Source organism: Cricetulus griseus, chromosome 2, assembly GCF_003668045.3.
Source record: "Cricetulus griseus strain 17A/GY chromosome 2, alternate assembly CriGri-PICRH-1.0, whole genome shotgun sequence".
Classification (NCBI taxonomy): Eukaryota; Metazoa; Chordata; class Mammalia; order Rodentia; family Cricetidae; genus Cricetulus; species Cricetulus griseus.
In genome coordinates, this window is record NC_048595.1 from 178,168,006 (window position 1) to 178,192,415 (window position 24,410).

Here is a 24,410-nt window from a genome sequence, read left to right on the forward strand (position 1 = left end):
GTTCTCATGATCATGAAAGAGCCGTGGCCAGCAGAGTCCATTTGGAAGCAAAAGGGAAATTTTACATGAGGCATTTCCACAGCTCTCAGCCCCGTGCAACCTTAAGCAGATCTTTCCTGTCAGTGAAGCTAAATGGCGGATGAAGTTTTGCCTAAGCCCTCTTTTTCTTCTCCTTCTTCTTAGGGCAATGCTATCCTTTCTTAATAATAAGCAAGCAAAACTGAGCTAAGCCAGTTCCAGATGGCACACTGATGAGAGGAGATAGGGCTGGGGTCAGGATGGCCTCTGCTTTGTGTGCCCTCTCCTCCTGTCTCCATACCTCTGTGAGCAGATGGCTACATGCCACAGCATAATACAACCAGAACATCCCAGGACCCGCTACCAAAACCTCGCCTCGAACCTCCTGTCCCTGGCGGTGCACCACCCACTCCCAGGCTCCAGAAGATGCTGTGGGGACGAGCTGTCCTGCACCCCCCAGCTCCAACGCCAACCCAGCAGAAGTCTCTTGGAGGACACAGAAGGCCTCAGAACCGGAAGATTCTGTTTGTTGAAGGGAACATTGAATCAACAGAAGTTCCAACATATTCCCTGTTTTGGTTGCACATGCCTTTTCTTGAATGGGTTACAAAAAGGAGAAAATTGGGGGGAAATATATATATATAGTGCCTAGGGGCCGAACCAGAATTGGACAAAGCAGGGGAAGGCAGAGGCATCTTAGTTTACCACCTCTTCTGAGTTGGCCTGCCCCTGCCATGATGTACACCCCAGAGACTTGCTTTGGTATCAGAGAAGCTCTGGGGGTGGAGAGCCATGCCCTGTGGTAGGAAGAGGCAGTAAGGTCCAGTTCTATGAGTCACTGACCTTCTGGGCCATAGTTCCCTATCCATACAGCAACAGCATTGGGCCCTGGGTCACCCTCAACAGAATGGAGAGTGTCCCAGCCCCTTGATGTCCCCCAGATCATTCTTACAAGCATATTACTAAGTGAGGGCGAGGATGCTGGTTAGGAGGGTGCCAGGGAAGCCAAGGGCTGTGAACAGGAGCTTGCCTATATGCCTTAGTGCCATCTCCAGACGGTGTTGGCACCAGGAGCAGTCCTGATCCTTAGAAAGTTCTTTCTGGTGTTAAGATCAAATCTCTCTCTGCACGCTCAGACACTTTGCCCTCTGTGACCCCTTAGTCCCCGCCAGCTAGGAAGAGAGGCCATGCCCTAAAGAGGACTCTGTGACCTGTTCAAGATCCCCCACCTTTCTGTGTTTGATGTGACTTCCAGACCTCCACCACCCTGCCAGCCTCCCCTTCCACAGGCACGGGCTTTTACTGCTCCTCTTAGGACCTAGCATCTGGAGGTTTGGGAATGGGCTCTGCAGACCAGAGAAGAGTGGGACCCCATGTACCCACCCCAACCCCGAGGAAGATGTGTACAGCTGACACACCCCAGAGACACCGCCTGAGCTGTGCTGTGATGGGGAGCATACTCATGCTCTGTTCCTTCTGAAGCATTCTCATTCAGCCTCTAGCTCCCAGTGCCACTTCCTCAGGGCATCCTCTTCAATGCCTCTGTCCCTCGCTAGCAGAAGCTCAAGTCTCATAATCCCTGACTGAGCTCCTAGCTCTTATTCCACTGCATTTTAAGAACCAGAGATGGGGATAACAGTCCCCCTTTTTGTTGTTGTTGTTGTTTGGTATTTGAGACAACGTGTCACTCTGTAGCCTTGCCGATCTGGAACTCATTATGTAGGTCAAGTTGGGCCCAAATGCACAGAGATCCACCTGCCTCTGTCCTCCGAGTGCCGTGATTACAGGCGTGTGCCACCACAGCCTGCACCCAGCTGCATCTAAATAATCAGTCCAGCAGAGACTTAGCTTTGGCTTTTCACCAGATTGTGTACCCCATGAGGGCAGAGACCACGTGAGTCCTGCACGTGACACATGATGAGCATAACCCAAGCTGGAGCAGCAGAGAAACACGCGTGGAAATGGCCACAAGGATCACAGATAAATCCCTCCCTTATATGACCCCAAGGTACCAAGACCCTCAACATTCTATGGCTCAGTAAGTCCCAGGGGCCTTGTAACACCGCCTGATACTATGTGCAGCCATGGACACCAAGGATGTAGAGTGCCCGGCCTGGGGCTCAGCAGGGTGGGCAGCTCTTGGCTTGCCTTAAGTGGGCTCTTCCTAACAGTTCATGGAAATAATCATAACAGGGCAAGCCTTGGGCAGTGTGCATTCAGGGACACTGTGAGTGGGGGCAGAGGGTTTGTCCAGAGACAGGAAATGGGAGAGGAAGAAATAGAGAAATGGAGAGAGATACGTGGTAAGACAGAGTCCAGAAGCCCACCCAGTGCCATCTTACTGTCCATGCACTGGAAGGTGAATTCATGCTATATGTTCTGTGCCAGCTTCCCTCACACCACACAGAGGGCTGCAGCTCCAGGCTGCAGGGACTGCTGACAGCAGTGTCACTGTGCCTTGGAGGGAGGCAGGAGGGAGGGAGGAGGCTTGGAGAGTGTCAGTGTGTCTCAGCTTGTGTGGGGGCGCCTGTGTGGGGGTGGAGGGCTGCAGCATGCACAGAACATGTGCCTGCTTGCTGCTCGGATGTTGCGGATGTTGCGGAGAAGTCAGGAAAGGCTGTCCCTTCCTCTGTCTTGCACCTGTCCCTGCCACCCGGGTCCTGTCTCCCCACTTCCCATCCTTTGGCCTCTGGCCCCTCTCACTGTAGCCTCCTGTAGCCTCAGACAAATCAGTTCCATCTGTGAGGTGTCTCCATCTATGCAGTGCGTGGACGGTCTCCACAGCCCACCCAATGTGGGAGCACAGGATCTAGTTTTCCTCCCCTGAGGGAGGCCACAGAGTGCAGCATTTCAGACACCTCCAGGGATAGGACCCCCCCATTTGACTGACAGTATAGTTGAATCACACAAAGAAAAGTGATTCACACAAAGTATCCTCTGAAAACTCAAGGCCGAGGTGTGGCCAGAAAATGAACACACTAGCTCATCATTATCCCCCTTACCGTCCCCTGCCGCCACTACCAAGACCACTGCCCCTTTTCCCTGACTCATGGGCAAGAGGAAAGCTCTTTTACAGATGCAGCACCCGATGCGGCCTAGCTCAGCAACCTCCCAGGGACCAGGCCACAGTCCCTTGAACCTTCCTGCCACCTCCTTTAGCGCCAGTGTGCTCATCTGTAAAATGGATGAATAAGCCCCACCCACTTCCCTCAGTCATAAACTAACTGATAGAAGGGTACCATGAAGCCCAGCGCTGCTGGTAGGAGAACTTAGGTGCAGAATAACCCTGACTCTAGGTGGGGCTCTGATGCCTTAGTGTCCTCTCACCATGACGCTGCTCCTTCTCCTCCCAGCTCTGCAGGGCAGGGGAAAATGGCCAACACATGCTACAATGCACTGGAGCTTGCATTCCAAAGAGACCTTGTACATCCAGCACCTAGAAGCCCAGTGCAAGGAGCTGCCTCTAAGCCAGGCCACCACCCACCGATCAGCCCACCCAAGTGTGATAACAGCATAAAAAGCTGTGGAGGAAGGGGTTTGGGCTCAGGGGCCAGCCCCCAAGTGTCTGTCAACCTTCTGGCCACCCACACTCCCACCAGCCTCCCTTACCCTGTACTGCCTGAGTCAACTTCAGCTCCCTGTTTCTAGAGAGAAAAGAGTGGGCTGAGCTCTCTCCACCCTCCTTCCTCCTCCTCTCTCTCTCTCTCTCTCTCTCTCTCTCTCTCTCTCTCTCTCTCTCTCTCTGTCTGTCTGTCTCTCTCTCTCTCTCTGTCAAGTAGAATCTCCTCCTGGGGTTCCTTCTGCCCAGAGTAGCAGTTGTAGACCCACAGAGCAAGTCTCAATAATCTCTGCAGGTCAGAAGGATGGAGGCCTGGGGAGGCAATGACTACAGGAGGCTTCCTACCCCACTCCCGGGGAGGGGGGCTGCCTGAGCTCTCTAGGGATTCCCTTGCCTCTCTCTACTCCCCACCACCACTACCTCCACCACCCTTCCTGTCCATTGGTCCTGGACATCAGAGAAAGATGAGTGAGTTGGAAGGGAACTCTGAGGGCTATCCTGGACCACTCTGGGCCTGTAGCAGGCACTGTAACCCACTCCAAGAGAACGCTTCTATTTCTTTCATCCCAGAGAGGGAGAAAGGAGTGAAATCACCTCTGGGTACCTAGAAACAGCCCCATCAACTTCTTAGCTTCTCTTAATTTGTGTGCTTCAGTGCCAGGGAATGGAGGGGGCCTTTAGTCTGATAGCATCTAGAAGTTACAAAAACTCCTATCTAGTGCTATATTCAGGCAGGAGAGGAATCTCTGCTTACACCCTAGGCTCCTCAAAGGCCACTGGTGACAAGCCAGTCTTCACTGGGCAGAATGCCAGTAAATCTTGCTAAAATGCTAGCCCTCTTCTATGCTGTGGCAACCCAGAGTCCTGACAGAGGTCAAGTATAGTCTCTTTTTAGACTCGGTGAGGCTGGTTATGTGGACAGAGTTCTGGATGAGGGCTCAGCATCTGGGTAGCCACACAGTGTCCTAGCTAGAAGACACGTGATCATCAACTGAAGGGTGACCTCTTCAGATTTCTTCATTGCTTCCATCATGGAAGAAGAGCCCAAGGAAGCCTGACCAACATCCCCCTAAACACGATACCCTCTACACAAAAGGTAAACATCAAGAAGGCTCTGCCTCCTCCCTTAGGCCAGCCCAATCCTTGAGGACAACAGCCACTCGGGCAGCAATGTCCTCCAGAGGCCCACTGTGTGTCAGGCTTGAGGCTATGTCTTCACACACCATCTATATCACCCTCACAGCTCTTTAAAGTTCCAGCTTGCAGGTCAGAAAAAGTGGCAGCCCACCCAATGTCACAGAGAGAAGGGTCATGTGAGACAGCCCCTCCCTGAACATCCCCCACCTTAGTTCAGACTTAGGCTAAGGTGAGGAGCAAAAGCCATCGGACTCTTCCTCCACAGGGCACCCTGGTCTGTGTTACACAGATACCCAAGCCATGAAGCTGGCCCACCACAGCCCCTTTTCCTTTGCACAAGCATCTTCAAGAACAGGTTCATGCACAGTCTCCTGAGGTCTCACAGGCCCTGTCACCACACACAACATTTTGTAGGTTTGTGCATTTTTCCAGGGAATGTCTATTTAGACTTTCATCAGATTCCCGGAGGAATAAATGACCTAAAAAAGGTTAAGAGCACCAATACTTCAGGAAGGAAGAGGTCTGAAATTGATTGGACAAGGCCTGGGCATCCCTGCCACCCTTGGTTTTCCTGCCATGGCCGAAGCGCCGGTCCCTGTCCCTTAGTTCTGCCTCTACCCTAGCACCTCTTAGCATCCAAGCAGGCTGAGAAGGTCAAGTCAGGCAAATAAGCCCAGTCCTAATGATCCCCATCTCTTATCAGGGCAAAAGAGCACTTTGGTGTCACTCTGATCACTGGAGTCACAGCTCAACTCCATCTCATTGTGCTCTGTGACGCAGTCCTGCCAAAAGCAGCTTTGGGGGTTCCTGAAAGGCAGCTCCAGTCCATTCAGGAAACCCTTAGGTTCCTGGTAAGCACTAGACATTCTCTGGAATGGGGTCCCAGATAAAGTTAAGACAGTCCACCACAGCAGCCTTCAAAATTGTATTCCTGCCCCCCATGTCCAATGCAAAGGCATGCAAAAGAGCAGGAAGTCTAGAAACAAACATGAACACACATTTGCACAAGAGGGATATGTGTGGGTGTCTGGATAGTTTGAGTGTGTGTGTGTGTGTGTGTGCGTGCGTGTGCGTGTGCGTGTGCGTGTGCGTGTGCGTGTGCGTGTGTGTGTGTGTGTGTGTATGTGTGTGTGTGTGTGTGTGTGTGTGTGTGTGTGTGTGTGTATTCAGGGGCTATGCTTACACACAACCATAGGTCCACCTCCCACACATATGCAGACACCAGCATAAGCTCACACATCCCCACAGCACCCACATGAGTCCATGAGTCCAGACCTAACACAAACACACACACTTCCTATACATATTCCTCAAAATGCATGCACACTCAAGAACATTCTGTCCACATTTCTCATCTGTGACCTTATACACCTTATACACACACACACACACACACACACACACACACACACACGTTCACTGATATTCACTCAGCTCTGTCCTGCCACACATGTGCACACAGATGCATGTCCATACCTTCGCTGCAATCTAACCAAGAGCATCTCTTGCATAATTGCACACACACACCCTTGCAGGGCACACTGACATTTTTAGGCTTTCCACACAGACGACACACTTGCACATCTATCTCTTCATGGTTTACTTGCACCAGTATTTGCGTGCCTTTTCAGCTCACACTGTGCCCAGTGTCAGTTCTTATACAACTCCATCTGCTTCCCATGGAAATCATATAGTCTCTCCTCAAAAATGTTTGCTGATACATGTACCTCCAGATCTCACACTGGCACACATCTGTTCACAGGGGCCCTTGTCTCACGTTCTCACTGCTACAGCAGGAACCAAACAGGGCTGGTATGGACACTTCTGTGTCCGTGGAGCACTCCGCCAAACTGCTCCCCAACTTCTGATCTATCCCAAGACCCCCACAAGCCCAGCTGGAAACATCTAGAAACCTTCCCTTATATCTATAGCCTGCTGATCTACCCTAGGGAACCTTTTCTTTTCTACTTCCCACCCTTCTCTCAACATCAGAGGCACAACACGATGGGTAACTTGCCAAAGGATCACCATTTTTTTTTTGTGCCACTGCCACAGTGGCATCCCCCAGCTTGCTGGTTGTTCCTCCCCTCCTCCCAACACCACAATCTCTTTCATGTTAACCCTTTCAGTACTGAAGCCCTTGTTCCTGGTAGGGAACTGGGAAAGGAGGAGAGGATGTGCCACTCTGTACAGTGTCTAAAGTCAGGATCTCCAGGCGAGAGATGGTGAACTCTATTACTGCAAGGTATCTAAGTTCAACTACAGAAAGGATTCCAGCTTGGACCCAGCCAAGTGGGAAAATCCCTTTAAAACCCCAAGTTTCTAAGAATCTTTGTGTACCCAGGTCATGTGTACTTACATACACAGTTGTGTATGTATACCATCAATCTATTACCCTTTCAACACACACACACACACACACACACACACACACACACAGGCCAGATGGGCACATAAATGTGTCAATGCCTGACTCTGGACACCCTGTGCACACCTGGTGTCCCCAAACCATGCAGCATGCTTCCCTCTGCATGCACGGGACAGCTCTAGCCACATAGGCACACGCCCCCTGCCCGCAGAGGCTGATCCCCTGCCCTCCAAGACTCCCTGAGGTGTGACTCACTTTCCTAGTTCCTCAAAGAGCTGGTACTCTTCTGTGAATCGGGTGCAGGTGATGGTGGCCATCCTGGCACTGGGCAGGCAGGCGAGGCTTTAGGCTGGGAACTAGGACTGGGATGCTGCTGTTCTGCTCCCAGAACTAGGGGCCACTCGCCTGCCCGTGCTCCTGAGTGCAAATGGAGAAGCGGCTTGACTGACGAGCTTGGGGCTTCTGAGCAGGGCACTGTGGCTGCTCACAGCCTCGCGAGCCTTCGTCAGCATCCAGGTCCCCATGGCAACCACCTCCGAAACGCCCTGTTCCCGTTGCCCCGGTAACTGCCTCCCCAACACCTGCCTGCCTTCCACTTCAAAACCTGCTCCTGTGTTGCCCTGGCCCCATATATACAATACTGCAGAACTGTGTGGGCCCCGGAGCAAGTGGACCCTGTTTTCCCAGGGTGATGTGCTTAGGGGGATGGAGAAGGGGAAGAGAACAAACTTAGTCCACAAGTGATCTTCTCTCTTCCTACCTCCCCCACCTCCAACTATAGGGCCCTTTTAACAGACGGGATGGGATTAAGTGGGGCAAAGAGGCAGTTGCTATGGTAACGACTAGTGGGTGCAACATTCTGGGATGGTCCTTGAGAAAGACAGGATGTAGTTACCCTGGCAACTTCATCTCCTCTAGAGAGACAGGTATTGCCCCGTTGCCCTGGCAACAGCTGGGTTCTAAGGTTTACAGGGGAATGATGGCTAATTCATCTCTCTCCTTCCCTTCCCCCTTGTAGTCTCTGCAGTTTCTCTGCTCCCTCTGGGAATTGGTCTAGTTGACTTGGCCTCTGCCTCTGTCCTTATTTTGCTCCCGCTCTCCCTGCTTTTTAGCCACTGTGTGTATCACACTGTCACTCTAGCCTGGGGGAGAAGTGCAGAGCCAAACCCAGGACTCTGTGGGAATGGCTCTGGCTGCTCTCTCACCCCTACCTGTCATCATTGTGCAGCTGGGCCCCTCCTGAGGCCTCTTCGCCAAGCTCTCCCCACCCATGCCCCTAGAGGAACCATGTAGATTTGGTCTCCTGGGGCTCATGTCCCAGTTTCAGCTTGTGCTTCGTGTCAAGGTAGGATTGGAAAGAGGCAACTATAATGAGGTAAGCATGGCCTGGCTCACCCGGGCCTGGGCCGGTGGCATGGATATATCCTGTCCTGGACTCTTCTTTCCCAAACTCTAGTCATCTTCCCTGATGACATCACCTCTTCGGTATACCAACCACACCTGTAGCCACAAATCATGCCCCAAAGCATGGAGTTTAAGATTAAGCATGGGTCTGAGTTCAAGTTCCAGCTCTGGCACTTATTAACTTCGTGAGCTTGGGAAAGTCAAGGAGGAAGCTCTCTGAGCCCCCATATCATTTTCTAGACAATAGGAAGAAATTCATGCTTGCAGAAGGCTCCCATAAAGATGGAATGGCCTAAGGGCCATAAATGGGATCTGGGCAGTTGACAAACCTGAATGGCTCTCAGTGTCTAGAAAGCGAAAAAGGAAGTTTTAAACTGAGTCCATGACCACTCCCACAATGCATCTGGGTCTTGAGCACCCACCTCCCCTTTCAGAGGAAAAAAAAGAGGTGCCTCAGCATGTCTCACGGATGGCTATGTAGAGGTCTCACGCCAGCATTTGTCCCCATTGAGCAAGGGGCAGATAAAAGGACCTGGAAATTCAAATTCTCTCAGTTTCAACTCACCCCTCAGAATCCATAAATCACTGTATCGTTTACTTCACTTGTGGACATAGCGGTACCTTGATTATTCTCCAACACCAACAAGAGCTTTAGGGTAGGGGGCCCTAGAGACACCAGGGGGCCCCTCTGTCCCTCTTCCTGAAAGTCAATGGAAGGTTGAGGGAAAGCTCTTCAATTCAGCCACTTTTCTCAGGAAAGAAAAAAAGGGAGGAGGTGGGGGGAAGGAGGGAGGCAAGCCAGGGAGGAGGGGGTAATGGCTTAGCCACTAATTGCACCATTACCACCTTCAGAAAAGGAAAAACCACTCCGTTTTGTTTCTGCGCACAATATGCTTCCCGCTTCTGCCGCCAACGTGGCAATTCGGAGGCAGAGCAGAGAGGCCTGTGCTCACAGGGCTGCACAGCTGGTGGGTAGCAAGCAGGCACAGAACACCGTGGCCAAGGCTAGAGGCACCAGAGGAAGGCAGAGGTGGGGTAGAGCTGTATTTCCATCCTCCTGCCTCAGATTCGTGTGTCAGTGGTTCTCGGCCCTCCTAATGCTGTGACTCTTTAATATAGTTCTTCATGTGGTGGTGACCCTCCACCACAAAATTATTTCATTGCTACTTCCTAACTGGAATTTTGCTACTGTCATGGATCAGAATGTAAATGCCTGTGATTTCCAATGGTCTTAGGCGACTCCTGTGAAAGGATCGTCTGACCCTCAAAGTAGTCGTGAGCCAAGGCTTAAGAACCACTGTTCTAGCCAGGTCCCAGGAGTCAGTCACTCCCCAGGGGAAACAGTGTTGATCAATTATTCGTGGTTATACGACTTGCAGGTTGTGAGTTTTGAGTCGATGTCTAGACTTCTCTGGACCTCTTCAAGTGCAAAATTGGGTAACGTTGCTCCTCACCTGCAAGGCTGTTTTGTGGCTTAAATGAGATGAACACAGCGGCTGACACAGGAGTGATTATTATTAAGGAGCTAGAAATCCTTTCTTTTTCCTCCCTGAACCACAGAAGCACTTGGGGCACCACTGTTCTCTGAGACCCTGCTGGGGGTTAGCTCATGGTAGACATTGCCTGGTTTTTGCCTTATTTACAGTAATTCCTGCAAAATAAACGTCAAGAACTAAAAAAGAGGTCACTGGGACCCTCACTTATTAGGGCCCAAGGGCATGGCAACTGCTTAAAAATCAGTAGAACACTAAAGGGAATTGCTAAAGCTGTAACCATGGAAATGTAACTCTGCGAACAGAGGTGGCCATCCTCTCGGACGAATGCTGGCCTGGCTACTGCTTCTGTCGCTCCCCTGAGCAGTGTTTGGCTCAGATGCCAGCAAAGCATTTAGAAGAACCCCGGGGAGAGCATGTGAAGGCATGGCCAGCCTGATACCTGCCTGCCTCTGAGAGGGACCACGGGTCCTAACACCACTGTGGTTATCATGTCTGTTTGTTCTTCTGCTTCCAGCTCCCTTTCCTTCCTTTCTCCCTCATGCCCTCCTCCCTGGCACCCTCCCTTCCCTGCCCCTTCTCTCTCGCTGACACCTTTCTCTCCTATGCATGCAGGCCTAGGGGATGGGCAGGTCCCGGGACCTTAGGCCCACCTGATGTAGGAGAACTAGCTGGACAGAAGTAGGCCGTGGAGGTGGGTCATACACCTGCATGGGCGCACACCTCTTGGGACCTTCTAGAGACTAGTTGCGGGGGGGGGGGGGCAGGCACTGGCTTTGATGGACACCTGCATACTGAGGGAAACTGCTACTCTGCTGAGGAGGCATGACCACTAATTCACCACATCCTCTGCCCACAAAGCTGGTAACTGTGCCTCGTGGTGGCAGGCATCAGGAATCAGCCATGCCTATGTGGCAATGAGGCTAAGCTGATGATTTCATGGGGGAGAAGGCGGGGGGGTGGGGGTGGGATTGGTTCTGCCAGACTTCCCACTTCCCAGGGCCACAGTAGGCATAACAGTCCAGCACGTGCACACCATCTGCAACCTGCATGCAGTACTCAAGCACAAGCCTGTGTGCCATGGGCTGGTGGCCAGGGGTGGGAACCCTGAAGTTTGCTGAGCCAGCATGGTAATGCAAGAAAGAGATTGGCCATGAACATAGACAGTGCCTTGTGTCAGTGGGAGGGACAGAAGGGAGCTGGGCTGAGTTTCAAGAGACAAGGGAATATGGGAGGAAGCCCTAATGACACTGTGACAGCCCCTCCATATGTTCTCATGAATATGCTAAATGTCACAGGGTCTTGCAGGGCCTGAACATGCACCACAGAAAACGTGCCATCTGAATGATCCTCATGGGGCCTGTCCCACTAAGGGCAGCAAAAGTGGGGGGCAGGCTCAGTAGAAATTGGGCCAGGAGAGAAGGGATGCTGTGAGGGTCTGGGTAGAGGGCAACTGAGTTATGGCTGTATGTAGAGTAATGCCAGGCCCGAGAGAGGAGGGCTAGGAAGCAGCACTGTGCCCTGAGGTGTCTCATACAGAGGAAAAAAAATGCTTAGTGTCTCCCTGAGGGAGACAGTGATGCACACCCTGCAGTTAGAGGTCCCATTCCTGTCTTTGCTAGGAAGGCTGAAAACAGGGCTTTCCAAGTGGTCTCACTTCCTCCTGGGAAGATCAGGGACAAAACACTCATTCTTGGGCCCCAAAGACATGAAGCAGTTACTCCTACATCAGAGCCAGGCCCTGCACTAAGCATTTTTTTCAACGATACTATTTGGACCTTACAGCAATATGGAAATACAGTGATCCGATTCTGCAGAGCCATGACAGTACTTACTTAGCACACATCTAAGAATCAAATCCAGGTCTGTGTGACTACACCACTCCTGCCCTGCATTAGTAACTCCCATAAAGAGTTGAGAAGACCATTAGGGGCCACATATCCCTTAGAGCTGGAAACCAAGGTACAGAGTATAGAGGCTGCCCTCTCATGGGTGCATGAGTTAGTGGCAGTCAGGACAATAGCCTGGAGCTTCTGGCTCCCCGAGTGCTGCTCCTTCCTGACATTGCCAGGATGCTAGCCTGTGTTACAGGGAAGCCAGAAGTGCCTGGAAGAGAAGGAGATACAGCCCTGGTCTAGGCAGGTAGGTGCAGGGCTCCTCCTGGCTGCTGGGGCACTGGTCATTAGAAGCTAAAGCAGACTCCCACCTGAACTTCACTCCTCCAGCTACAGGTCTACTCCATATAAACCAGCCCAGGGAGAAACAGAGTCCCCAGAGAAGACCTGACCTAGGGGCTGCCTTTGGTTGCCCTTCCGCTCTGTCCTCTCCAAAGGGACTCAGGTGACATAAGCAAAAGCCTAGAGGTACTGTGTTATCTACTTATAAGTCAACTTGACACAAGATAGAGTTATCTGAAAGGAGGGACCCTCAACTGAGAAAATGCCTCCATAAGACCAGGCTGTAGAGCATTTTCTCATTAGTGATTGATGGGGGAGGGCACAGCCTACTGTGGGTGGTGCCATCATACCTAGGCTGGTGGTCCTGGGGTCTATAAGAAAACAGACTGAGGGGCTGGAGAGATGGCTCAGAGGTTAAGAGTACTGACAGCTCTTCCAGAGGTCCTGAGTTCAATTCCCAGCAACCACATGGTGGCTCACAACCATCTATAATGAGATCTGGTGCCCTCTTCTGGCCTGCAGGCATACATGCAGGCAGAACATTGTATACATAATAAATAAAATCTTTAAAGAAAGAAAGAAAGAAAGAAAGAAAGAAAGAAAGAAAGAAAGAAAGAAAGAAAGAAAGGAGACTGAGCAAGCCACAAGAAGCAAGCCAGTAAGCAGCTCCCTTCCATGGACTCTGCACCCCCTTTGGTCTCCAGATTCCTGCCCTGCTTGAATTTCTGCCCTCACTGCTTTTAATGATGAGCTACCATAAGGAACTGTAAGTGAAAAATAAACTCTTTTTTCCCACAAGTTGCTTTTGGTCATGGTGTTTCATCACAACAATAGTAACTCAAAGACAATCAGCTGGGAGCTGGCATATAGTATAGAATCAGGTGTGCTCATTGAGGGGGAACCCAGACCACAGTAGGGAGCAGGTAGTCGGCATGCTGCCTGCTAAGCTGGGCCTCTCAGTACAATACCCCAAAGACATCACCCTCAGGCACTAGTTGCCCACTCATGCCAGGGAACCGGGTTTCAGACTGAAGCTCAAGTAGCTCCTGAGCTATGCTGGCATCTGGTTTGAGGAGAATCTAGATTTTGTTGATTTCTGCATTGAGTAAAAACTGAACCGAGGGAGGCTTAAGCCAAGCCTACTCTTCAAGAAACAGACACCAGCCCTAGCACCAATTTACTCCTTATATTTGGGGGCCAGACTGACTACAGGGGATAAAGCTTGGAGGCCAGGGGAGAACAGGAAGCACCATGTACGGTCTGCTCTTTTGGCCCCAAAGGGGGTCCTCAGAAGGGAAGTAGATGATAGGGATGGACGTTGGAAAGTCCAGTCAGCCAGAGACCCTTCAGCAGTCCTCAGAGAAGCATCCATACAGTTTTTCTCTAAAGCCTGGATCTACAGGCAAGCCTAGACTATGTGCCAAAGTGGTAAGCCAGTGGGCATAGCTAGAACAGGCTCCAGCAGGCTTGGAGTGTCCTGGGCAGTGGCAGACTGTGAATAGCTCCTATGGGGTACACCAGGCTAAGACATCACCTTATCAAGTATCCTTTCCAGAGCTGACCTCCTGAGCAGGCAAAAATGCCACAGCCATGGGAGCCCAGAGACCTCTGCCAGTCCTGGGCCCTGCCTGTCATCTGGGCATCCACATTACCAAGGAAAAGAAACCATACAAGTGAGGGAGATGAGAAAAGGCAAAACAGGCATGGCTGGGCCTGGAAAGATGGCTCAGTAGTGAAGAGTACACACTGCTTTCCAGTTCTGTTCCCAGCACCCGTATCTGACAACTTGTGCCCCCTGTAACTCCAGCTCTAGGAGAATCTGAGGCCTCTAGCCTCTGTGGGCACTTTATTCACGTGTGCATTCCCCCACACAAACACACACATCTACACATCATTAAAAATAAATCTTACGAAAGAAAAAAAAATGTTCTGGGCTATAAGGAAGCACCTAGAATGCAATGGTCACCTCCTCCCTGCATCCCAGGCCAGGCCCTCATGCAGGATTCAGTCGCTGCCGTGGTGATGCATTCCTGCAACCAGCACCCAAACCCCCACAGCACTGCACCCACCCCACCTATCCTGCTCATCCACAAGCTGACGAGTCCTAACAGGCCTCCTTTGCCAGTGACAAAAATAACTATTTTCAAAATTCACAGCAGGGCCTTCGCCTACACACACTGCGCCGACTGGAACCTGAACGGAGACATGCAGAACGCGGTGTGCGGATGGAGCCGTGTTATGCAGCATTCAGGCTTTACAAACACCACCCGCTCCTCACCACTACTGAGCCTGTGCCCCCCAGATGCAAATGTGCACAGCGGTGCCCAGAACAACCAAAAGTAAAGACTCTCGGATCATCCACCATACGCAGAGAAACACTGTAACTCAGAGAGGGTCAGGGGTTTGCCTGAAGGCACACTGTGAACCCACGGCAGGACTCCCTTCCCACATTCTAATTCCTTCCTGTTCCCTTTGCTAACAGTGAGCTCACACAGGGTCCCCAGGACACACATAGACCAGCATCTCTTGCCTGTGGGTAATGGCACTTTAATCAAGTTCACAGGCTCATCTACAAGCATTAAGCTTGGCCAGTTTTCTACAGTAGTGTGAGGTAGGCTGAGCCAGGGCTAGCATTTCCCTACCCCTTTGCAAGTAGGTAACTCAAGGCCCTGGGGAAAGGACTGTGCCCAAGGGCAAAGGAGATGATTGGTTCAAAGACTTTTCACAGCTGTACCCCTCCCCCACCTCACTATGCAGTTGCTCACCGCCCAGCCAGGTTCCCCTGGATGCTGTGTTCCACTAGGTTCCCTCATCTTGGGGCTCCGGGGATGTAAAGATTCTCATACCCTATACTGTCTGTTCTCACTGAGTTCTTTGACAGAGCAGCCATGCCCCAGCTCATGTCCAGGAGCACCACAGAGACCTGGAAAGAAGGCCATGGACTCATGTTGTCTGGATGGTGACAAGGTCAGCAAGGTCTGCCATGGCTCCAGTCACATGTGTACACTGGATTCATAAAGGCACCAGAGCTCATCTTAGAGGTGAGGAGACCAAGGCAGAATGCCGGAGGTCACAGAACAAACACATCAGGAGAGCAGCAGGACAGAGACCCAGGCATCCCAGCCTACTTGGTGCCCTCCCCCAAACCCCTCATGATTCAGCTAAGGGCTTCTGTGCCCTCCCTCCACACGCCTGCAGATGAGACTTGACTTTGGCCTTCTCCCTGAGACGCAGCAATGGGACAGTATCTGAGTGGGAGCTGGGATTCCCTGCCACCCCCAAGCCATCAGATCTGGTGGGACATCAGCCTGGTGTTGAGTTTACGGAAAAAAGATCGAAGCTTGCAAATCTTGCATTTCTTCTTGCGGCGGCCCCGGGAGAAACTTCGAGCCCTGCCTTCCTCCTCCTCCTCTTCTTCCTCATCGGTGGCCCAGGGCCCCCAAGCGCCCCCATTAAAGTCAGGATGGGCCCGAGGGTTGGCAGCTGGGTAACGCACAGGGATGGCAGTCCGGTTATAATCAGCAAGGCGAGCCAGCAGGGTGCGGACAACATCAGGTCGCTGGCCAGCCAGGTCCTCTCGTTCGTAAGGGTCAGCACTGATGTTAAAGAGCCACACAGCCTGGCGGATACTGGCCATCCGTTCTAGGTTCCACCAGCTGCCGGGGAAGGAAGCCAGTGTCTGTGGTGGAATCCAGTCACCATAGCCTGGGTCTCCGGTGAGCAGCTTCCATTCTCCCACACGGATAGCAGCCTGGACAGCTGTATTCCAGATGCCAAAGCCGCCCTCCAAGGAGCCATGCCGGGCATGGTTGTAGAGTGGGTCGATGTTGTGTAGGATCTCTGTGCGTGGTGAGGCCCGGCCCTCGCTAATGGCTGGCCACACATCATAACCATCCAGTCCATCAGCTGCCGATGTGGTGCCACCCGCCAGACCCACCAGTGTTGGGTACCAGTCCGTGATATGCACCAGAGCCCGGCTGGTCCGTCTCTTTTTCTTGAGCAGGGGACTGTGAACGAAGCCCAGGCCCCTCACACCACCTTCCCAGTAAGTGCCCTTGCGTCCTCGAAGGGGCCAGTTGCTGCCTCCTGAGAAAGTCTGGCCACCATTGTCACTGGAGAAGATAATGACACTGTTGTTATAGAAACCATAGCGCTTGAGGGCCCAAGTGATGTTGCGAACAGCCTCGTCCATGCAGGTCACCATTGCTGCGTACTTGCGCCGAGCTACATTGCCCATTGTGCGATAGCGGTACAGGTACTCTCGAGGTGACTGTAGGGGCGTGTGTACTGCCTGGAAGGCCACATAGAGGAACAGGGGGTTCTGAGGGCTATGGCTGGCAAGGATGTGGCTGGCACGCTGAGCATAGAGCATGGTGGAGTACTGGCCACTGAGGCCCCAAGCCACAGTCTCACCCTCATGCAGGTCAAAACCACAAACCCCTGGGCCATCACAGTTGTCATAGGTGTAGTAGTCCACATTGCCTGTGAGGGAGCCCAAGAAGGTGTCAAAGCCTCTGCGGGTAGGCAAGCACTCCTTCCTGTAGAAGCCCAAATGCCATTTGCCCACCATGTGGGTGGAGTATCCTGCTTCCTGTAGCTTCTGGGGCAGTGTCACCTGGTCCAGTGGCAGACAGTTGGGCTGGCGTGGGCGGATGATGGAGTGTTGCAATCCTGTGTGGATCTGGTACCTGGAGGTAGAGGATGGACACATGGGAAATACAAGTGAGCTATTGACCACTGCTCCCAATAGCCACCCCCCAGTACCAACAAGAACAGTAACAAAAGCACCAGATACTGTCAAAGAGATAAGCACCTACAATGCATTATCTCAAATCTTCACATCAATGAAGTAGGTACACTAGCTTATTGATGAGATGGAATAACTGCAGCTCAGAGCAGTTAAGCCGCTACCCAGGACCACACACCCAGAAAGAAAGTTAGTGCATTATGGGTTGAGCCAGGCATATTAATGACAACAGTAAGAGCTAATACCAAGTTCTTGCCAAGTGTTTCAGCATCACACTCCCTTTGAATCCTGCTCACAAATCCTCATCACCAACTAGGAAGGACACATTATTATTCCCACTTCCCAAATAAGAAAACTAAAGTTCGATGATTCACGTGACTAGCATGAAGAGTAGGCTGGGTATCCCAGTGGAGAGAGGCTCCAGACCAGAGTTCCTGAGCCCTGAGCTGTTTAGAACAGAGCCTGGGTGCACCAATTCCTGGTCTCCCAGGCAAACCCCTCCTCCTTGGAAGCTACCACAGTATCACTCCCTCTGCACTTTCTTAAAACTCACTCAAAGAACAAGTTACTTTGTTTCTTGGTCCTCTCCCCCCCCCTTTGGTGCACATCTTCAGTGTCTACTTGGTCCTGGGGCTATAATTGTATATGCTTGGGTACAATGACACAGAATAGAATTGTCTTTGTATTCCTAGCATCCCAGTGATAGTTAAAGCTCACTCAGTTACTTATGGAATGGATGGAAGGATGGATGGATGGATGGATGGATGGATGAGCAAATGAATGAATCAATTCAGGCCATATGGGAGCCAGAAGTGAACTAAGTCCTCTTCAAGATTTTTCATTTACAAAAACAGAAACAAAAACAAAAACAAAAAACAAAACACCAGCAACAGAGGCTGGAGAGATAGCTCAGTGGTTAAGAGCACTGGCTGTTCTTCTAAAGGACCCAAGTTCAATTCCTAGCACCCACATGGCAGCTCACAACTGTCTGTAACTCCAAGATCTGAAACCCTCACACAGACATACATGCAGGCAAGACACCAATGCACATAAAATAAAAATAAGTAATTTTTTTTAAAAAAGCAACAACAAAGATCAGAGGAAGGAAGGGGCTTTGCTCAGGGTCATTCAGCAGTCAGGGGCATCGCTGAGACTTGAACATGAGTCCAAACAGTCTGAGAAGCAGTGTTTTCAAGCAAAGTAGACTGCAGACTGCTCACTTCCTCACACGAGGGACCAGTTCATGTTTACAAGTGTGAGTGAGCTGGCTGGGATGGGAAATCCCTACTCCCAGGCTTTATGGAGACCAGCCCTGCTGTGAGCCCAAGCCCTTCCATTCAGGCCAAGATGCAGCAGTAAATACCTAGCAGAATCCTGGGTTTCCTTTATTCCTTCACATCACATCTTCCTCGGCTGTGGTCAGAGACCCATGTGATCTGCTTAAGATGTCTTAAAAATTGCAAGTAAATCAGCCAACTGGATTGTGGCAAGGGAGTTAGAATCCCACACCTTTCCTTACCCCTAGGCTGCTGAGTTAGCCAAAGCCTGAGTATTTGGTATTTGACCCCAGTTTTTCCTTATCTTAGGGCCATTCTTAAGACTGTGTCATTATCAGACTTTGGGAGCCCATTCCACATAGAGGAAAACTCCCTGAGCCAAGACACACAGGGGAGGGCCTAGGCCCTATCCCAAAGGATACGATAGACTCTGATGACACCCCATGGAAGGCCTCACCACCCAGGGGGAGCAGAAAGTATATGAGATAGGTAGGGTTTTAGTTGGGGGGTGGGACAAAGGAACTGGGATTGTCATGTAAAACAATCTTGTTTCTAATTCAAATTTTAAAAAATCTGCAAAAAAAGAGACTGTGCCACTATCTCATTTAATTCTCCCCCCCACTGTGTGTGTGTATGTGTGTGTGTGTTGTGTGTATTATGAGTGTATGTGTGGTGTATGTGTTGTGTTGTGTGGGATGTATGTTGTGTGTATATGTGATGTGTGTGTCTGTGTGTAGGGTATGTGTGTATTGTGTGTTATGTGTGTGTTGTGTGTGCATGCACATTTCAAGTCAGAGGAGAACTTTCCAGACTCAGCTCTCTTTCCACAGTGGGTTTCAGGAACTGAACTCAGGTCACCAGGCTTACACAGCAAGCACTTGTACCTGCTGATCCATCTCACCAACCTAAACCTCTTTTGTAAAATATATACGGACAGAACATTATCACAATCCCCAATCTACAAATAATATAACTGAATATAACTGAGCCCCCCCCCACCCCCGGTATACCATGTGACCCAAAGTCAGACAACTGGCAGACAGAACTGTTTTAAACCCATGTCTACCCTCATGCTCAAAATCTCTGTGTAGTACAGCTTCTCCAGGCCTCAGGCAAGATGAGAAATGATTAGATTTGACGGGAGAAGGATTCTAGGGTCCAGACTCCCAGCTGAGTGTCTCTGCATAAGGGTGGGGTGCCTGAAGCCCTGGATTGTAATGTGGGTGGGCCAGCTAAGCCTTGCCAAAGTCCATTTGTCAGTGAGTAACATGAGAAACTTTGGCTTTCTCCAGGTCCACAGAACAGGACTGGCTGCAGAAGCCATGGAGTAAGCATCTGTCAGATGGAGGCAGCTGCCAGTGGTGGAAGTGGAGGGCAGACACCGGCTGGCCTTGTAATGCTCTGTTAACTTCACCAATAAGAGCCTGGAGCGCTGCCCTGGCTGCCCATTCAGCTGCTTACCAAAGTCATGTTGCTCTAGGGAGAGAAACAAAGGCAGAACTCAGAATGCAGATTTTCCTCCCTCTTCAGGGGGTTAGTCACTGTCCGGTGCCAGGGTATAGCACCACTACCAAGCCACACCTGCAACACAAACCTCCCACCCCTCTCCTGCTCTTCACAGATCCTGGATCTAAACTCTGGATACAGCTGAAGAAAGGAAAGACTCTGCTGTTTGATTTCCAGCTGTGGGACGCCAGCCTGGCGTCTGACCTCACAACTCTCTCCCTGATTCCATGCCTCATTGTGGGCTCCCGCCCTGAGATATCAGCGGGGATCCCAAAGCATGCCACGGCTTCCTTCCAAGGAGCACTAGCTTCAGCCCATTCCAAGGCTTTCCTCCTAAGTGAAGGGAGTTTGCTTTCCACACCCCCTCCTGTTTCCCAACTCTTCCACTCCTGTAATTCCCAGCCCCACAGGGAACAGCTCATTGTAAGAAGGTGCAACACTCCCGGGGTCTCTCCAGACAACTTGAGAGGATTCTTCCAACAAAAAACTTGGAGACTTGGAGAAGTGAAGCAATCACCCTCAGGCTAAGGTCTCATCTGACCAATTCCTTGCTCTTCTCCCCCATGGAGCCATCAACAACATGGGACCAGAATCTTTCCAGTGATAAAGACAGAGTCTGCCATTTATTGAGAGTCAGGAAGGTTACATATAATTCATTCACCTCTCACCATTCTTTCTCAAGATAGAAACTGTCCTTCATTCCACTTTATGGACAAGGAAACTGAAAGTTAAGTGACTTTCGAACTGACTTCACATCTGTTAATATATAAAGAATTCAAAATAAGAGTAAAAGATCCCTCTGACAAAGAAAGGAACAGACATGTGTTTGTCCTAGAACAGCAGGGTAGGTCACAAGCATTGAATATGAGGGTTGGGAAACTGAGGCCCAAAGAAGGCGAGGGTCTTACCGATGAACTAACGGATGTCACAGGCAAAGTTAGCCTATGACACCTGCTTCTGGGATCCCTGCACAGGGCTGTTCCGCAGGTCTGCAACCTACCAACCGGATGCGGATGCGTTGGGGATTTGGATACCCAGTCCCGCGGGCCTGGGCCGTGCCTACCTGCCAGTGAGGAGCTGGCTCCGAGAAGGCGTACATATGGGCTGGATGTAATAATTCTCCAGCTTGACGCCTTCAGCTGCCAGCCGGTCCAGCGTTGGGGTCTCGATATCTGAGCCGTGGTATCCGACGTCGTGGTACCCTTGGTCGTCGGTGAGGATGAAGATAATGTGAGGAGGTTGTGATGGAGCCGCCGAAGACTGATCGCTGGCCTCGGCAGGCCCATCAGCCACGAGGCCCGGCTTGGCCCAATCCCAGGACAAGTAGCCCAAGCTGAGCAGGCTGACCAGAGAGAATCCAGAGAGGGCGTGCATCGCGACGCCGAACCGGGCGCACGGGACTCCCAGGGCCTCAGAGCCTCCCTCACCAAGGGCTCACCGCCTGCCCGTCCGCCCTCCTGGATGCAGTGAGAGCCCCCGGGGGTCTCGTCCCAGACCCGTGGAGGAACAGCAGGGCGCCCCGAGCCGCCTCCCGCAGCCTCTGTTCCCTCTCAGCCTGCTCAGCCCGGCCAGCACGAGTCGTGGAGTGTCGGCGTCCCAAAAGTGCTCTCCACCATCCCGGGACTCTTCGCTGCCTTTTTACCCCCGATCCCTCCCGCCTCTTAATTTCTCCCGCTCTGCTTTCCCTTTCTCCTCCCTCCCTGACCCCCAATTCCCCCTAGCTGGGCTTCTGACCCCGCCCGGAGTCCCCGCAAAGCTGTGCTCCCGGTAGGGAGGTGGGCAGGACCCCACAGGGGAAAGGGGAGGGAGACACCGGCTGGGCGGGCCTGGGAAGCGACACAGCCCAAGAGAGGGCGAAAAAGTTGTAACATCTGCCTAGCTGAGCCCCAGGTGAAGGGGTGGGACGCCGAAAAGGGCCCCGCCCCCGGGCACTGAGCCCAGACCCGGTGCGGCCGCCAGCTCTAAGGCCTGCTCCTGGCCAGGACTAGCCAGAGAAGGGAGGGGGATTGCTTGGAATTCAGTGGAACAATTCCGGAATGGTCCGGCCAGACATTCCTTGATCATGGAGTCTTAGCATATAAATGCCAGCCCTAGAAGAGTCGAGTTCGTTTTCCAAGCCAACTAGGTCATTTCTAGAGATGGAGAGACCGAGGTCCTGAGATGACGAGGAACTAACTATGCTAAGTCACAAAGCAAGGTACTGCTTGAGTGGCAGCTCCCTTCTGGCTCTGCCAGCTCCCTCCCTCCACTTTTCAACTTCCTCACACAGCTTCTCAGTCATAAGGTACTTGGTAGGGCACATGCCCTGGTCTAGATGGCAGAGGTGTTGTATGTATCCTATATCCACAGGCTTCCTCCATGTACAGTAGGAGCTCACCCCTGCCTGTTGCATGAATGAATGCAATGAGTGAATGCCTGAATGGGCTTCCGGGATCACCTAGGCCAGCTCCCCTCTGAGAAGATAAGCCAAATGTTACCGAGAGACAGGGGCAACTGTTACAATTGTTAAGTGTTTGCAACTAATTTAAGTACTGGTTAGACCACAGGGAACCTAGTTGAGCACCGAATGCCCATTTGCAACTTTGGCTTGTAAGCGCCGGGGCTACAGTGAAACCACTGATCTGGACCACTTTGAGGATGCAAAGAAGAAAAGTTTACTTTAAATACGGAGCTGCTGAGTGCTTATCTCTCAGGTTGTAGAAAAAGAATAGCCAGAGACATTTGGAGAAGTTCAAAGCTGCCACGGCTATGGGGCGGGGGGTGGAGGCAGAGAAGTTAGCAGACTGGTGACAGCCAGGGCTATCTCAGGTGTAAAGAGAAGCAGTTTTATTTGGTTTTAAAGAAAATCCACTGGAGGTAGAAGTGTTGTAGACTGGAACAGCCCGGGAATTCGAATGGTTGGGGAGGAGTGGGGGCAGGTAAGAAGAGCCCGGAAAGAGCTCCTGGCTTTGGTATATATGACAGTATGTGTTAATGGGGACCAAAGGAGCCTGTAGGTTAGCATGAGTTTTGATATGTACTGCAGGCACATGATGCCCGGTTGGCCACAGGCAGGGGAGATAGGGAAGTGGCTCTTCCTGGTAGACAGAAACCCATTTCACAGGTTTCTGAGGAATCCTGAGAGCAGGCGTTTGTCTCCTCCAGCAATCTTTCCAGTTTCCTTGTCAGCATCCAGCCTGAGCTAATCACAGACTGTCATTTTGGATATAACAGTGGTACTGTCCTTTTGGGGGGATGGGGACCTTAATGTGGCTCTGCATACATTTCCACTTTTATTAAGCTGCATTTATTTATTTAGTTCTCTATGTGTGTTATGTGGGTGGGTTTCAGACTGCCACGACCCTTGTGTGGAGGACAGAAGACAACTTGTGGGAGTCAAACTCAGGTCATCAGGCTTGTGGCTTGGTGAAGAGTGCCTTTACCTGCTGAGCCATCTTGATGGCCTTTAGGCTGCTTCTTTACTCTTAGGACTTGAGCTGTTTAACATGGACCCTGATGACTAACAATGGGGACGCGCAACGCCAAACTCTATTGTGTGACTATTATTTGATCTTCTTGAGGGCCAGGATCTTAGGAACAAAGACTCCCAGGTATGTCTTCCCTCCTAGCACCTTCTCCCTGCCAAGATTCCTCCTCTCTTACTGAAAACCACTGTGTGTGGAAGGAAACCAGACCTCCAAAATAGCAGCCCAATTTGAATCTGCATTTGGAAATGAGGGCTGCGTGGGGCCAGTGCTCCTGTTTGCTCCGAGCCCCATATTTAGGGTGACCAGATTTATCAGAAGGGAAAGCAGCCTGTTGTTCTGGCAAAAGAAATGTTGAGGACAGACAGGAAAAGCACAGCCTCCTGAAGGGAGGGTTGCTAAAATGGTGCTTCCCGGGGCTTCAGGAAGGTTGTCCTGGGTGACAAGGTGAGCTGGACAAGTCATTAGAGGTCACAGGGACCAGGGCTTTGCAGTCTCTCCATTTGTCCCAGACCACTGGCCAAGGTGACCTTCCCTTTGCTCATACATAAGAGAGATGGCAAGGTGAACAGGCTGGAGTTTTAGTCTGTCCCCCCCCCCCAAACAACCTAAGAGGATAGGATCCCAGTTGCATATCTCCATGGGGCTGTCATGTACAGACGATATTTTAGAGGACAAGATTGTGGCCCCAACATCATACTGTTTAGGTTCAAATCCTGCCACTTATTTGGAGTCTGGCCTCGACAAGTTATTTGATTTCCCTCCCTATCAACTTCTCCATCTGTGAAATGGGATAATCACACAAATGAGATACACCGACACATTTGTGAAGTATTCCTCTCAGAGTCAGCATTCAATGGCTGTGGATGGTTAATTGTTATGCTCTGTACGCTTGAGGACTCTTGTGGGTTAAAGTCACTCAGACACAGACTCCAGGCCAATTTAAGGGATTACTTTTATAAGCACACTCTGGCAGCTCACTTAACAAAAAGACATCAGCAACGGGTGAATGACCAGTGGGTGGGACACTGCTGGAGCCCAGCTCTTGTTTCCCAATATTCATGTTTCTTTTAAGAGTCTTTTGGTAATCCCTAAAACCAAAGTGGAAACCTAGAGTGTGTCTCAGAAGTCATCATTCCCCATCAAAGCTCTAGGGAAATAAATGCAGACCCAAGGCTCCTTCTTAAATACCATTACTAAGCTGCCAGGCTGGAACATTTTAGGCAGCCATCTCCAAAGGCTCAGAGACCACAGGCTGGA

The 24,410-nt window shown here is 51.3% G+C and overlaps 2 protein-coding genes across 3 annotated transcripts in view; both read right to left on the reverse strand.

Moving 5' to 3' along the window:
* Camk2a (calcium/calmodulin dependent protein kinase II alpha) overlaps window positions 1–7,399 on the reverse strand; it is a 59,240-nt gene extending 51,841 nt beyond the window's left edge. For both annotated transcript variants that reach the window (XM_027402810.2, XM_035439032.1), the window contains exon 1: window positions 7,338–7,399. In XM_027402810.2, coding sequence (XP_027258611.1) covers window positions 7,338–7,399 — 62 coding nt within the window. The remainder of the gene's footprint in view (window positions 1–7,337) is intronic.
* Window positions 7,400–15,442: 8,043 nt separating this feature from the next.
* Arsi (arylsulfatase family member I) lies at window positions 15,443–21,066 on the reverse strand. Its single transcript, XM_027402811.2, has 2 exons — window positions 20,750–21,066; window positions 15,443–16,844 (listed from the first exon to the last, which is right to left on the reverse strand). Exons 1-2 carry the CDS (start codon window positions 21,058–21,060, stop codon window positions 15,443–15,445), a joined length of 1,713 nt encoding a protein of 570 aa, XP_027258612.1. The 5' UTR covers window positions 21,061–21,066.
* Between the last annotated feature and the right edge of the window lie 3,344 nt (window positions 21,067–24,410).

Bases quoted from the DNA above. Each gene is read 5' to 3' on its own strand.
- Arsi (XM_027402811.2), bottom strand. From the start codon at position 21,060: ATGCACGCCCTCTCTGGATTCTCTCTGGTCAGCCTGCTCAGCTTGGGC. The intron at 16,845-20,749 runs GTAGGCACGGCC...CTCTACCTCCAG, and splicing joins AGCCAGCTCCTCACTGGCAG to GTACCAGATCCACACAGGAT.